We start from the raw sequence: 13,799 nt of genomic DNA, 5'->3' as shown, positions 1-13,799 counted from the left end.
TTCTAATAAACTTACCACAAAACCACTACAAAATGCCTTAAATTGCTTACCTTATAAAGAAAATTAAACCACAAATAAATAAAAGCAACGAAAGCAACTTATCTTGGGGCAAAGCTTGAAATTCGATAGATTTATTATGAAGTTATAAACCAGTTAGTGTGGGCTGTAAGATATTACAACGCTCATAATAAACGGTTAAGAACTAAAATGGCTTTCTTATATTGTTTTCTTGAACTTGATGTGTTTTGCTAAATACCTTTCTAGCATCTATATCGTCTAGCTTTCAAAGAATTTGTTATTATGACTGCCTTGTCCTACCTCATTACAGTTTCTTTTAATGTGCAAAGTATTTTAACCGTATTTGTGTGTATGGCTAAATAAACATTACGAAGTCTGACGAAGTTTGTTATTAGCATAATAGTCCGTTAGTTAGGTAACGAAAAAATATTAGACACGTATTTTTTTCTCTTGTCGGCTACCCTATTGTTTTACCTGATCTACTGCTTTCGGCGTGTACAATATTATGGTTATTTATATTTGTCTATTTATTCGGTTTAGAGAGTTAATAATCTCAAAGTATCTTCTTAAAATCATATGACAATAAAAGCAATAATTTAACCAACGCAAATGAAACAAGAATTTAAATCAAAACAGCTGCCTGCAGCTATAATTTAAATTCACAAATACGAATAGAAATCGAATCGAATCAAACCTATTTGCACAGCTATTTATTTCGCTCATGCACTCAAACCAGATCGATCGACACATGCGACCCTCGCAGACCGTTATCCACTAGCAATAATAATTCACGTGAGAAAATCTATAGAATGCGTTCGTTAAGTTGCTTAAGGGCCCTCGTGGAGTATTGTATCGCTGTCAAACTTCCTCTGACAGCTATCGAGTGGCCACTGAACGCGCCAAATGTTAATGAGACATCGAGTACCCAAGATTACGACCTCAATGGCATACATTGATAGATCGCAATGAATACGCAAAAAGAAAATGACGTTTTAATGTGTAATGGACAGGTAAGGTGTGAAGATATCGTATTCTTAATCGCTATTGCTTACAATAGTACTGTTATGGACAGAAATGAAAGTTATAAGACATTTGAATTGGATATAGAAACAAAAAATGTGTAAGATAATAGAGTTAAATCCGAAATGATTTGAATAGAATTTCCTATTGATGATATAGTACTTTCAATACACGATGAAAGAAAACATCAATAGCAATGAAGAAAGCAGATGTATTTTGGTAATTAATATTGTAAGATACCTGACATTCAATCCACAGACATGAGGCAATATTATGTTACAAGTAAGAGTGAATTTTAGTAATAGGTTTTCTAGTATTGAATTTAGTTCAATACCCATGGATCCTGATTAAGAGCAGACACTGAATACCCAGAAACTGTACATGTATTTCATTGCCCATCTATGTCTAGACTCCTATAACCATAGTACTACAAATGCAGCAAAATTATTCTTCTTAGATGCTCATTGACAATTCTAACTGTAATTTAAACATTCATAAATTGCACGTACCTAAAACTATTTTGTATGCCATAACACCTCTCCATATTTTATTCACTGGTACCTTCGGGTTATCTGACGCTGTTGACCCTACGACCTCGCAATCTTGCGGTACCTCCTTAGAAACGCCTTACGCATGCATAATTGCGTACTCATGGCACATCTCTATCGAAAAATATTACAAAGTACATACAAGTGTTTATAGAAAGGTTTTGTTTTTGTTTGTTAGTTCTGCCCACGATTTTGTACGCTTGTCAAGAAGCAGTACTACTTTTCATCATCATTATCATTAGCTTGTTCTTGTCCATTGCTGGACATAGGCCAGTATTGGCTAGATGCGTAGTGCTGAAGATCGAGCTCAGTGGCGTGCCATTGGAGAGGAATATATCCAGTACTACTTTTAATTAAATTTAATGCTCTCGATCGTATAAGTTGAACAAAGTAACAATTGTTTTGAAAATGTATGATTGTTAATAAATAAACATAAAGAATATTTCAAAGGAAGAATTTATGAATAAGCTTGGCTTGGTTACCTTTAATATCCATCATGCCAACTTTAACTGGTGATGTCATTCTTATATCTTTCTTTAATGTTTATTTTTCCTAAAACAAAACTCTCACTCCTTTACTATTTGATTATAAGCACAATTAATATTAGTGTCAAGTATTAATTTGTTCCGGAAGCCAATCCCGAGTTGGCTATAAATCACGTATTTTTAACTTTCTTTCTACTGCCGTTTTCCGTGCAACAAAATAAGAAATCAAAATCCAATTATTCGCCTACACTCAACCGTAGTTTGATCAAAATTAAATATCAAAAAACGATGAACTTTAAACTTTCGAAACCGCCTCAGTGACGGTTACATCGTGATAGCGGCGGAATACCGAGTGCATAGCTAGAAACCCGTCCATCCAATTTGATGCGATAAAAAATAAATTAAAATAACCAGAGAACGCAGCACCCGATGATATCGATACTAGCCCCTCACCCATTGTACTCGCACCATTGGTAGGTTCTAATTGCGGCTGCTTTGTTATACAAAATGAGGTGTTAGCTCTTCTATTAAATAATAAGTAGTTTGATACCACTGTAAAATCGATACGTTGTCCGTCAGATAAGAAATTGGTTTAGCCAGTAATGGTCTTTCGATTTAAGCGTTCGTTATAAATAAATATGTTTTTTATTGTTGCAGATAACTTGAAATAAGACTGCGTATGGCCGAAAGATACAACAGGAGTCCAATTAAAGCGTCGTCGTACGCTGTTTGGACATATAAAAATGGTTTCAATAGAAACGACAAATACAAGCAAGCTCGTGACTTGAATGCTGACAGTGAGAGAGAAAAGCAAAATGTTCTTGGAAGTACAGTTGCAGAAAACAAAAACTCAGAGTACGCAGACAGACTCAGCGACAGAGTTATAGCGGAGGTAACTGATTCACTAGAAGATACATTAGAAGATGAGGAGGTTAGAAAAAACGTATGGAGCGACGTGGACGACGAACTTTACATAGCGAATTTAATTAAAGAGAGGACTTCAAATGAAGTGAAACGCGAAAAACGTGATACTAGTGGTTATTTAAGTGATAGTGATATCAGTGAAAAGGTTGTGAGTAGTGTTAAGTTAGATTACGCGATGTGGGAGATAGAACCCACAGATCTGACGGAGTGCGACTGTCTTGGACCTCCACCGGAGTTCCTGTTGCCGCCACCGCCTCGACCACCGTTCCTGCAAGCGGAGTACTATTGCGGGGACGATCCTATTCCAGATTTGGAGACTTGCGACACGGAACCAGTAAGTTTTTCAACAGTTTTTTATTATAAAACATTTCTGTTTCAAATTCTTAAAGATCTTTTAGTGGGTAGGCAATTTAATTATATTCCTAGGATATTTAGTTTGACTAATCTTCCTTATCTCTTTTATCTTCACACTTTGTTCCACAATTAAGAAGTCAGACCTCTTAATATACCATTTTTAATTAATCCTTATCTGTGTGGCTAATAAAAACGGTCTAAGCGACCCGGATTAACATAGAGCTCTTTAAAAATTCCCTCTTTTAATCTTGAATATTTTATATGAATATTTTCAACGTTTGACGGTACGGTTTATCTAATCTGCTGGTTTAGTTTTGTTTTAGTCATGAATAGTCCAGCTTGACTTGCTTTATCAGTTTGGTAAATATTTGTCATAATTATGTGAGTAGTTGCGTCTTAGGGATTAAGTGATATTTCATTTCGTGTTTCTTCAACTTTATCTTGATCAACTATTTGTGTTTCTGTCAATATGTTATGTCTATGAACATACATATTTTGGATTGAAAGTTTGTTGCGATAAGATAGTAAGAAATATGTTGAATGTTAGATTAAGGTTAGTGGTCTATCTTGTATCGAGAATACAGAAAGACTGCTTACAAAAGAAAGAAATATGGACACAATAATCAACACAGAATTCTTACTCAAGACATTTTAAGCGAAACAGCAATTCAAAAAAGTCTTCCCCCAAAACAGTTCTCAACAAAACAGTAAGAAAACTACAAACTTCCGTCGAAAATATATCTTAATCCCTTCCTATCGCTTTGTCTTTTCCGAGAAACTAAGAAATTAAAATTCTCAGTACACAGTTTTGTAAGTTTGTCAGTAAACAGTGGAGAACTTTGAATCTAAGGGACTTAACTGTATCTCTTTCGAAATACTAACATTGTGATATTCACATCTGACTGTGGAGTTATAGCTTTCTCTTTACCTTGTTTCCTTGCATTAAATAGCGGTAAGGTAATGACTTGAAAATTAGGAGTTATGTGTGGTTTATTCATTCTTGTATGCTAATCTTTATTTGAATTTGTATTAGCTTTTGATATTTGCTGTTATATCTTAATTTGAGATAGTTTTGCTGTATCATGTCTTATGAGCTTTATGTTGGATTTTGTCATTATCCCAAAAACTGCATTTGTGTATCGTTGGTTTAGTTGGTATGTGCTTTAATATGAGGTATTCGCTTGAACAGGTTTTTATGTGTCAATAGTAAATATATATTATTATTTTTTCTCTTGCAAGAGTTCTTGTATTATTGTTTAGTTTCGATTCATAAATCACCAATTCCTTTCATTTAATCACAACATCGGTACTACTAACACATAAATTCCATGGATTTCATAATAATTTATTTAATAGCCATCGTACATCGTAACACTTCGTGTAAGCTACCGAATTATATTATAAATGCTGTCACTAATATGCTAAGCGATGTAATAAAAGTAACGACGAATCTAATTCGGATTTTATGTGGAAGAAATTATTACACCACGCTATAAATGAAAATTGATGCGATTAAAACACATTAACGACTAGTAAGCGGTGTTCTAATTAATGAAACAATTGGTACTTCAAAAGTAATTTAAATGTACAATTAACTGGTTTAACTTAAAGTGTAAGTGAACTAGGTAGACAACATACATTTTACCGTAAAGCACATCCACATTTTGCCGGTTTGTCGGAGATTATTTATTCCCATTAGAATCTAAAACAAGCTTATTAGCAAATTGCAACACATTATCATCTATCAATATTGTTAGCAATTTATATTATGTATTAAATCGAATTTCTACTTACTTACAATACATTTGCTAATGTTTAACTACGTATTATGAGCTTTGAACAATATGAGTACTTAAATTGCCATCTGACATGCCTCTGATTCATCCATCGGCGTCGCCACCTCACCAATTGACCTACCGCGTACAATCCTGCGGTGAGATCCAACAATACGATTAAGACATCAACAACTCCACATAATTAGCAATCGATAAAAACTGACACCTCGCACTGGGTGTTCGAAACCCAATTTTATCGATTCCAATCAAAAAGGAATAAAATCGACAATGGCCGCAACGTACCGCGCTAAAATTTTGCGGTTTTACCTACCGGCTGTAGGAACAAATATTTTCATAATAAGCCTTATTAACGGCGACACCTAAACACAAGGATTTTTACAATCTCCAATAAAATTAAGTTGTTTAGATTCCATTTTATAGCTCTCTTCCCAGTATTGGAACTTTGCGGTTGAAATTTTACGGTTAAATTCACCTTCAGAATGATAGAGATGTCAGCCATAATACCTAATTAGGATGTTACATAGTACCCTCGCTAAATATTCCCTGCATCCAATAATAAACTTTATGTTGTTCGAACTACTGTCGCAATTTTATTATCCCCCCATTTCATAAACAGTAGTGCTGCTAGGTTGCATATTGTCTCTAGCTAATGGACTTACCAGCTTCTGATCGAAGTGATAAGGTTCATTTTTCATCGTTGAATCATTGTTATAGTTTAAGGTGTTATAAGATTGTAGTTTTATTAAAACATCGTCACTTTATTTCTAAGAAGAATAATATGGTGTAGGAACAAATTTCATTCGTGATTCGTCACGGTTCGTAGAAGCATCTTGTGGGTCTTATTTATCAGAATGTAGTTAGTAGTCTGGGATGTCTTAATCATTAAGCGTTTTTGCACAAATTGGTTTTTCAGAAACATTTCTGGTTTTATTTGATGCAACATGTGGATTCCTTTTGGTTTTATTAGGATCTTAAGCAATGTAGTTAGGTATGTGAGCTGTGATCTTGTTAAAATGATGACGTGTTTAAATTATCAATAGTTTATGAAGAGCTTTTGAGGGTGTATAACTAAAAAATTAAATGGCATCTACAATAATTGGAACACATCGTCATTTTAATGTATTCACATTCTTCTTTACTCTCTTTCCATTTCTCATTAATCTCCTTTATTTTCATAATTTGTTTGCATATAAACAAAACTGTATCCAAATAGTTGATTTCTACCATCTAAACTCCACGTCTATTTAATGTATGTATCCCATTATTCCTGTAATAGTCCCATTCGTAATATAATTGGCAAATAATCAGCTTAATTACATACAAACCTGTCTACTGTACATATTGACACGCCCGTATACGGTGTAATATTAACTATTAAAGTATATCAATATTTGCACTATTATTATATGAGGGCTGTGAAAGCATGATACTCTCTAGTGGTATATAAATATTTGTTATTTATTGCGTTCTGAGTTCGATCTGGGAGTACAGCAAAAACATTGTTGTGTTTTTCGATTGTATACTTTCTGGTCGCGGTATTGATCATGGATGTCTTTATGAAGTGGTACATATTCGTTACTTGCGGTATATTGTTTACCACTAAATGAAACTTGAGCACCTTCACAATATTGGTAGCACTAAATTTTACAGCTTGACGCCTACATCTCCCATGAGGAAGAAACAATGGAACGCCAATTGCTACGAATCTTTAATACTTCTTAGATGGACATATAGCGACAAGATCGATATAATAAAGAAGAGCCAAATAAAAAATACCCTTAAGCGACGAGCATGCATGAAAAGACTTATGACTGTTGATAAATTGATATGGATTAAAACATGTCATCTACCGTCTACAATTTCGAAACTCGTTCTATGTTTTTCTTTAGAATTTGACAGTCTGATTTAATACCAAATTGAATAAGAACAAAATATATAACGTAGTTCATTTCGTTACCTTATACTTGGCAGTGTAAGTCCTCAGAGAGGGGAAAGGCCTTAAACAAAGACTACCACTAATTGTAGGAGATGAGACAGCACCTTTTTAAATATGCGCATATTATACGAATGGTGCCTAACTGCCTAAGTGCGCACGTCTCTCTCAAAAAGGCCGTATGTAAATTGAAACGAGTTATTATTTAAATATCCTTATCCTTTTATTTTTGGGCCTTAAATTGTTGTTTTCTTTTGATCGTTTTATGAATGTGTGTGCGTTGGTTATATTTGTTATACGGGCTTGTTTATTGATTTATGTTACTTATAATTAATTTTCTAAACCTTATCTGCTATCAATTTGAAACGGCAAATAGGTGGACATTATTTTTATCATACAATATTACGTCGATTTGTAAAAATCTGTATTTGTCTGACTCACAATCTCGTTTACAATTAATTGTCTTCAATTAATCTCCAAAGTTGCAAAAACAACGTTCCTAAAAAAGTAAGAAACAAGTCTCTACATAAATAATCAGCGTGTTTTTGTCTTAAACACCAACACTTTTCATTAAAACAAACTCGCTCCAATATTTTATCAAACCGGATTTATTTCAATACCCCTGGGAGAAAATACTAAAATGCCTTACCATTGCAAATCTTGAGGGGCTACCGATGATCATAATTTACGAAACTTCGGCCGACCCAAATTAATTAAGGTTTTCATTCATTTTTTTCTCTCTCAAAAGAAAGACTCTTTTATTAATTAAAGAAGGGGCATTGACGAATCGGCTACCGTCGCCAGATAGACAGCCAGATAACCGTAGCCTTCCTTTTGAATATAATTTTTTGAGCTTTAGGGGCCCGTGGTGTTTTTGGTAATGTTTGGACACCCTGTTTCTTGCTTTTGAGTTAAAATAAGTTATAATCTTCATTAAAATTTGACTTTGGGAAACAAGAGGCATAGAGAAATACAACAGCATTGCTAATTGTTGTACACAATTGAGACTGAGCTGTTGATGATAATACGAATCATCATCATCATCATCATCAGCCGAGAGACGTCCACTGCTGAACAAAGGCCTCCCCCTTGGTCCTCCACGTAGAACGACAAGCCGCCACCTGCATCCACTGGCTCCCCGCCACTCTGACGATGTCGTCGGTCCACCTAGTGGGAGGTCTGCCCACGCTGCGTCTTCCGGTCCGCGGTCGCCACTCAGTCACCTTCCTGGCCCAGCGGCCATCAGTCCTCCGAGCGACGTGGCCTGCCCATTGCCACTTCAGCCTGCATATTTTGAGAGCTATGTCTGTAACTCTTGTTCTTTGGCGAATTTCCATATTTCGGATTTTGTCGCGCAAAGATACTCCGAGCATAGCTCTCTCCATCGCGCGCTGGGCGACTCTGAGCCTTTCTAAAAGGCCAGCAGTTAGGGACCATGTCTCGGTACCGTACGTCATCACTGGCAACACACACTGGTTGTACATCCTGGTCTTCAGACACTGCGGGATTTTTGACGAGAAGACTTCATGCAACTTCCCAAATGCTGCCCATCCGAGTTGGATTCTTCGGGCGACCTCTTTCTCGAAGTTGGACCTACCTAGCTGGATGATCTGACCCAGGTATGTGTAGTGGTCTACAACTTCGAGTATATCGTTCCCAACGACAACCGGTATAGGTGCAACATGGACATTTGACATGATTTTCGTCTTGTCCATGTTCATTTTAAGGCCCACCTGTTGGGAAACGGTATTGAGGTCGCTGAGCATGGTGTTCAGCTCTTCCAGCGACTCTGCCATTACGACTATGTCATCGGCGAAACGGAGATGAGTGATGTATTCGCCATTAATGTTGATGCCGCGTCCGCTCCAGTCCAAGAGCTTAAAAACGTCCTCCAGTGCGTTCGTGAATAGTTTCGGAGATATAACGTCTCCCTGTCTCACGCCCTTCCGCAACTGGATTGGCCTCGTAGTCTCTTCCTGGAGTCGGATGCGCATGGTGGCGTTGTTATACAAACACTTCAAAACCTCGATGTATCTATAGTCGATGTGGCACCGCTGGAGAGACTGCAGCACCGCCCAGGTTTCGATTGAATCGAAGGCTTTCTCATAGTCCACAAACGCCAAGCATAGTGGCAAGTTATACTCCTCGGTCTTCTGTATAACCTGCCGCAGCGTATGAATGTGGTCTATGGTACTGAAACCTTTTCGGAATCCGGCTTGTTCGGGAGGCTGGAAGTCATCAAGCCTGCGTTCGAGACGGTTCGTGATGACCCTCGAAAACAGCTTATACACATGGCTCAGAAGTGAGATAGGTCTGTAGTTCTTTAGCAGACAGTTGTCGCCTTTTTTAAAGAACAGAACCACCACACTCCGTTGCCATGCTGCCGGCGTGGTTCCCTCGAGTATGACGGAATTGAATAGCTTCTGGAGGACTAAAAGTATCGGTTTTCCACCCGCTCGCAGAAGTTCCGACGTGATTCCGTCATCGCCCGGCGCCTTGTTGTTTTTAAGCTGTTTGAGAGCCATCCTAATCTCGTACAGGCTGATGTCTGGGATATCCTCAGTGTAGTGCCGCGTCAGTTTAGCTCTTGGGTCCCGAGCTGTACCGACGATGGGTTGCCGTGTTGAGGTGTATAACTGTCCGTAAAACCTCTCGAGCTCTCCGAGGATCTCGGACTTCGACGAGATGACGCTGCCATCCTCGGTCTTCAGCCTCGTCATTTGGCTTTGCCCAACAGACGAATTCTTTGCGAAGACTTTTGAGCCCTTGTTTCGCTCAATTAAGTCTCTGACTCTTGCGGCGTTATAGGCCCGCAGGTCACGTCGCATGTATTTCGAGATTCGTCTATTGAGCTTGCCGTATTCAGACATATCGTCTGAAGACTGCAGCCTCATCTCGCTACGATCCTTAAGAAGTTTTAAGGTTCCGTCGGAGAGCTTTTGGGGCCTGTTTCGGCGGGGGTCTTGAAGAAGTCTGACCCCACTGCTCGGACAGTTTCCACCAACCCATTATTTGTCTCGTCCACGTTTCCACAATCAGCTAGACACTGGAAGCGATTTTGCAGTTGGAGTTGGAACTGCTCGGGGTTTTGGATCTGGGCACGTCCAGGGCGGAGCGTGGACTTCACCAGGCGTGACCGCTCTAGTTTTACATTGATGTTCAGTGTGCCCCTGACAATACGGTGATCGCTACCGGTTTTCACCTTCGCTATCACAGAGACATCACTGAATATACGTCTTTCGGTCGCCATGATGAAGTCGATCTCATTTTTGGTAGAACCATCAGGGCTTATCCATGTCCACTTCTTGGCCGGTCGCTTCTGGAAGAAGGAGTTCATCAAATAGAGTCTCTCCCTCTCCATAAAGTCGACCAGCCGCTGGCCCCGATGGTTTCGCTGCCCATATCCAAATGGCCCTATTCTCAACTCATCGCTATTCCGTGTGCCCACCTTTGCATTGAAATCCCCCATCACAACGGTGAAGTGTGTTTCGGAGGAGTGTATGGCTTTTGAAATTTCCTCATACAGAGCCTCTACTTCGTCGTCACAATGTGTCGAGGTCGGCGCATATACCTGTATGACCTTCAGCGAATACCGGTTAGATATTCTGAGTATAAGGTACGCTACCCTGTTCGACACACTGTCGACCTCACACACGTTGTTGACGAGAGACTTGCGGACGAGAAATCCGACACCACCCTGGGATTTACGGTCTCCTTCCCGGAAGAAGAGCAAGTTGCCGGAATCTAGGATTATCGTATCCTGACCCTCTCTTCGGATTTCAGATAGTCCCAAGATGTCCCACCGCATTTTGCTCAATTCTTCCTCCAGCTCGACAATCTTCTCATCAGTCCGCAGTGTGCGGATGTTGTGCGTTGCCAGGGCCAAAGTTCGTTCGATAATACGAATAGGTACTTTAGGGAACAGAGAGTAAAGTTCCCTAAGAAAAGGAGGATCCTCCGACCAGGCGAGGTGATCAGCCTGGCGGGCTTTCTGCCCAACTGTTGTACGTTGGGATTTTCTATCCATGTTAATTCGCATGCAAACTTCATATGTGCGATGCAGGATATTTGTGACGTCATCCGTTGATTTGCTCGTCGATAGTCTATGTGCGACTTCTGTCATCTGTCACTTGTCAATGTGTCGCCACATCACTCCCCCCCAAGACCGGAGGTCGATCCTGTTGAGACGGCTGTCGATGCTTGAGATGAGCGGTGCCAGAGCCAGTGTTGAATGTCCCTAGTTCCAGTGAGTCGGAACTGTGCCGCTGAATGCCCAGTGAGTCGGGTGAGCGGTGCAGGGTGATACTCCAGTGAGTCGGAGTAGTGAGGCTCGCAGTGTCCCACGGTGAGTCGGGGAATTGATGCTGCGAGGGTAGGTGCGTAGTGGCTGGCGTCTGCGTTGACGGGAGGAAGACGTCCTCAGACCGTGTGCAGAGTGCTGTGCCTAGACGCTGATGAGGCCGTAGGGAAGAACCAGGCTGCATATCTTCGATGTAGCGTGTGGTGGTCCCTGATGAGGCCGAGGATGTTGGTTGGCTGCGACTTGATTACCGCTCAGCGGAGAAGTGATGGGTGAGGGAGATGGCGATGAGGATGACGGTGCTGATCTGCTCCGTGAAGGTTGGTTTCAATCACGTCGGGGGTCACCACTTTAGGGAACAGAGAGTAAAGTTCCCTAAGAAAAGGAGGATCCTCCGACCAGGCGAGGTGATCAGCCTGGCGGGCTTTCTGCCCAACTGTTGTACGTTGGGATTTTCTATCCATGTTAATTCGCATGCAAACTTCATATGTGCGATGCAGGATATTTGTGACGTCATCCGTTGATTTGCTCGTCGATAGTCTATGTGCGACTTCTGTCATCTGTCACTTGTCAATGTGTCGCCACAGTACCTTTAACTCATAAAATAAATAACATAAATTCAATCTATATTAGTTCTATTTTTTTGTCTTATAACATATTACAAACAAGATCTGATTACATCTGACCATAGTCCGCTACTAAGTAACCAGTGGATCCTCTTCGTCTTACCAATGATCACGCTTACCACATTTTTTCTCAAGATATTGTTTGTAAGATTCCGTGAGATATGCCCGATATATTGTCCCTGTGCCGATGACGGATTCTCTTCCCGATAGTGCCACATTTTGACAAATGGACGACCTTTTTTCAGACTTAATGCATTCTGGGGACATGCGCTTAGATTGTTATCTGTATCAAATAGGGCTGTCAAACCACACAAAGTTCAAAGATTTCAAAAAGGAAGAACATTCATCGAAGAACGTAGCCGGCGAAATCCTGATATGGAAGACCCTGAAATTTAGTGGCAGTAAAAATCTAAAGAGATGCGATCCTTAGCTGGAAAATTGGGGTCTTACCTTTGATTTAGCTTGACGGATTTGCTTTACCTGAGATATCTTGAGCAATTTTGTTCTATGACAACCCTAGTCGTAATGTTTTTATGTCTATGACCGCTGACTCTGGGCCCTTTCATTTTGTCTCGCATTTGATCAGCTTTATCAAACTTATATTGTTTCTCTGTTTTGCATGAAGGTACGCTATTTATTTCTAGGAATAATTTACTACAAAAAATATACGATTGATTTTTTTTACTTTATACACAATAATTTTACTTTTAAAGCTTTCTATCTAGCACCTACCATTCTTACATGTGACTCGATTTCACAGTGGAGAAAAACATTTCCCTAAAAAAAATCCCAAAAACAAACGATTCATCATAATTGTACAATTTAACCGTCCCTCGCAATTTACACGGATATTCTACGAGAAATTCAATTAAGTTTAAAAGAATGACAAACAATGGAGGTATGGGGATGTAAAATGAATAATACATGCGGACTTGCGATATGATCTATCCAATTAATACAAATAAATAATCGTTCCGTCCCTCCCTTCGCAGCAATGAGTAATGGTTTATAGGTAATAGCATAAATATTATTGTTCCTTGGTTTGTAGCACGAAATATTAATATGATTAGTACATTGTTTTCCAGATAATTTAACAGGAATTTGTATGAGACTTGAATATTTGTTTTGGTTTTTGTTTCTTACTGTTTTATTTTTTGAACGTTTGGATTTTTTCTTAATGTATGACAACAGTCTCACACCTTATTTAATACACAGGAGTCATAATAGCGTAACTGGTATAAATATAATATTACATTCATATCTCCAATTTTGTTTAACCCTTCAATTATTAAAGGGCTTAGACAGAGCAGAAAAATCTAATAATGAAATCCCTTCCATTTAATAATCGAAAGTATAATATTCCAGTACTAATGAGACACGTGCCTTTTATAATTCATTTTCTGTACTAATACTCGTGACACGTGTCCTAATACGTTTAATAAGAATGTGAAATAAAATGAAGCCAATATATCACACGAGTAATCGATTTCGTTCGAACCCTATGGAATAAATTAATCATCCAACCAACACCCTTTTATGATACAGATCTTAATCATAATATAAAAATATCTCATTCATATTATTATAACATGAACACAACAATAAAGAGTATATTACTTTCTTGGTGATTACAAAGTGACAGTGCACTAGATAAGTTATAGAAAAATTTACTTAACTAAAATTTTTCGAAAATTAGTACCTAAACTACAAGAATGTAGTTTGAACCATGAGCTATTTATTACCAACAGTCCATAGGTCTACATACCTCTTAGCAAAAATACCATTTTAGGCAGTT

The 13,799-nt window shown here is 38.7% G+C and overlaps 1 protein-coding gene across 4 annotated transcripts in view; it reads left to right on the top strand.

The window, feature by feature from the left end:
• The window catches only part of LOC118275339 (uncharacterized), a 178,692-nt gene that overhangs the window by 139,234 nt on the left and 25,659 nt on the right, over positions 1–13,799 (top strand). For all 4 annotated transcript variants that reach the window (XM_035593247.2, XM_035593248.2, XM_035593249.2 and 1 more), the window contains one exon: positions 2,729–3,329. In XM_035593247.2, coding sequence (XP_035449140.1) covers positions 2,751–3,329 — 579 coding nt within the window. In that variant the 5' untranslated portion in view covers positions 2,729–2,750. The remainder of the gene's footprint in view (positions 1–2,728; positions 3,330–13,799) is intronic.

The sequence above is a fragment of the Spodoptera frugiperda genome, chromosome 8 (assembly GCF_023101765.2).
Source record: "Spodoptera frugiperda isolate SF20-4 chromosome 8, AGI-APGP_CSIRO_Sfru_2.0, whole genome shotgun sequence".
Classification (NCBI taxonomy): Eukaryota; Metazoa; Arthropoda; class Insecta; order Lepidoptera; family Noctuidae; genus Spodoptera; species Spodoptera frugiperda.
Note: the sequence above shows the minus strand (reverse complement) of the source record. Positions and strands in the feature narration are given on the sequence as shown.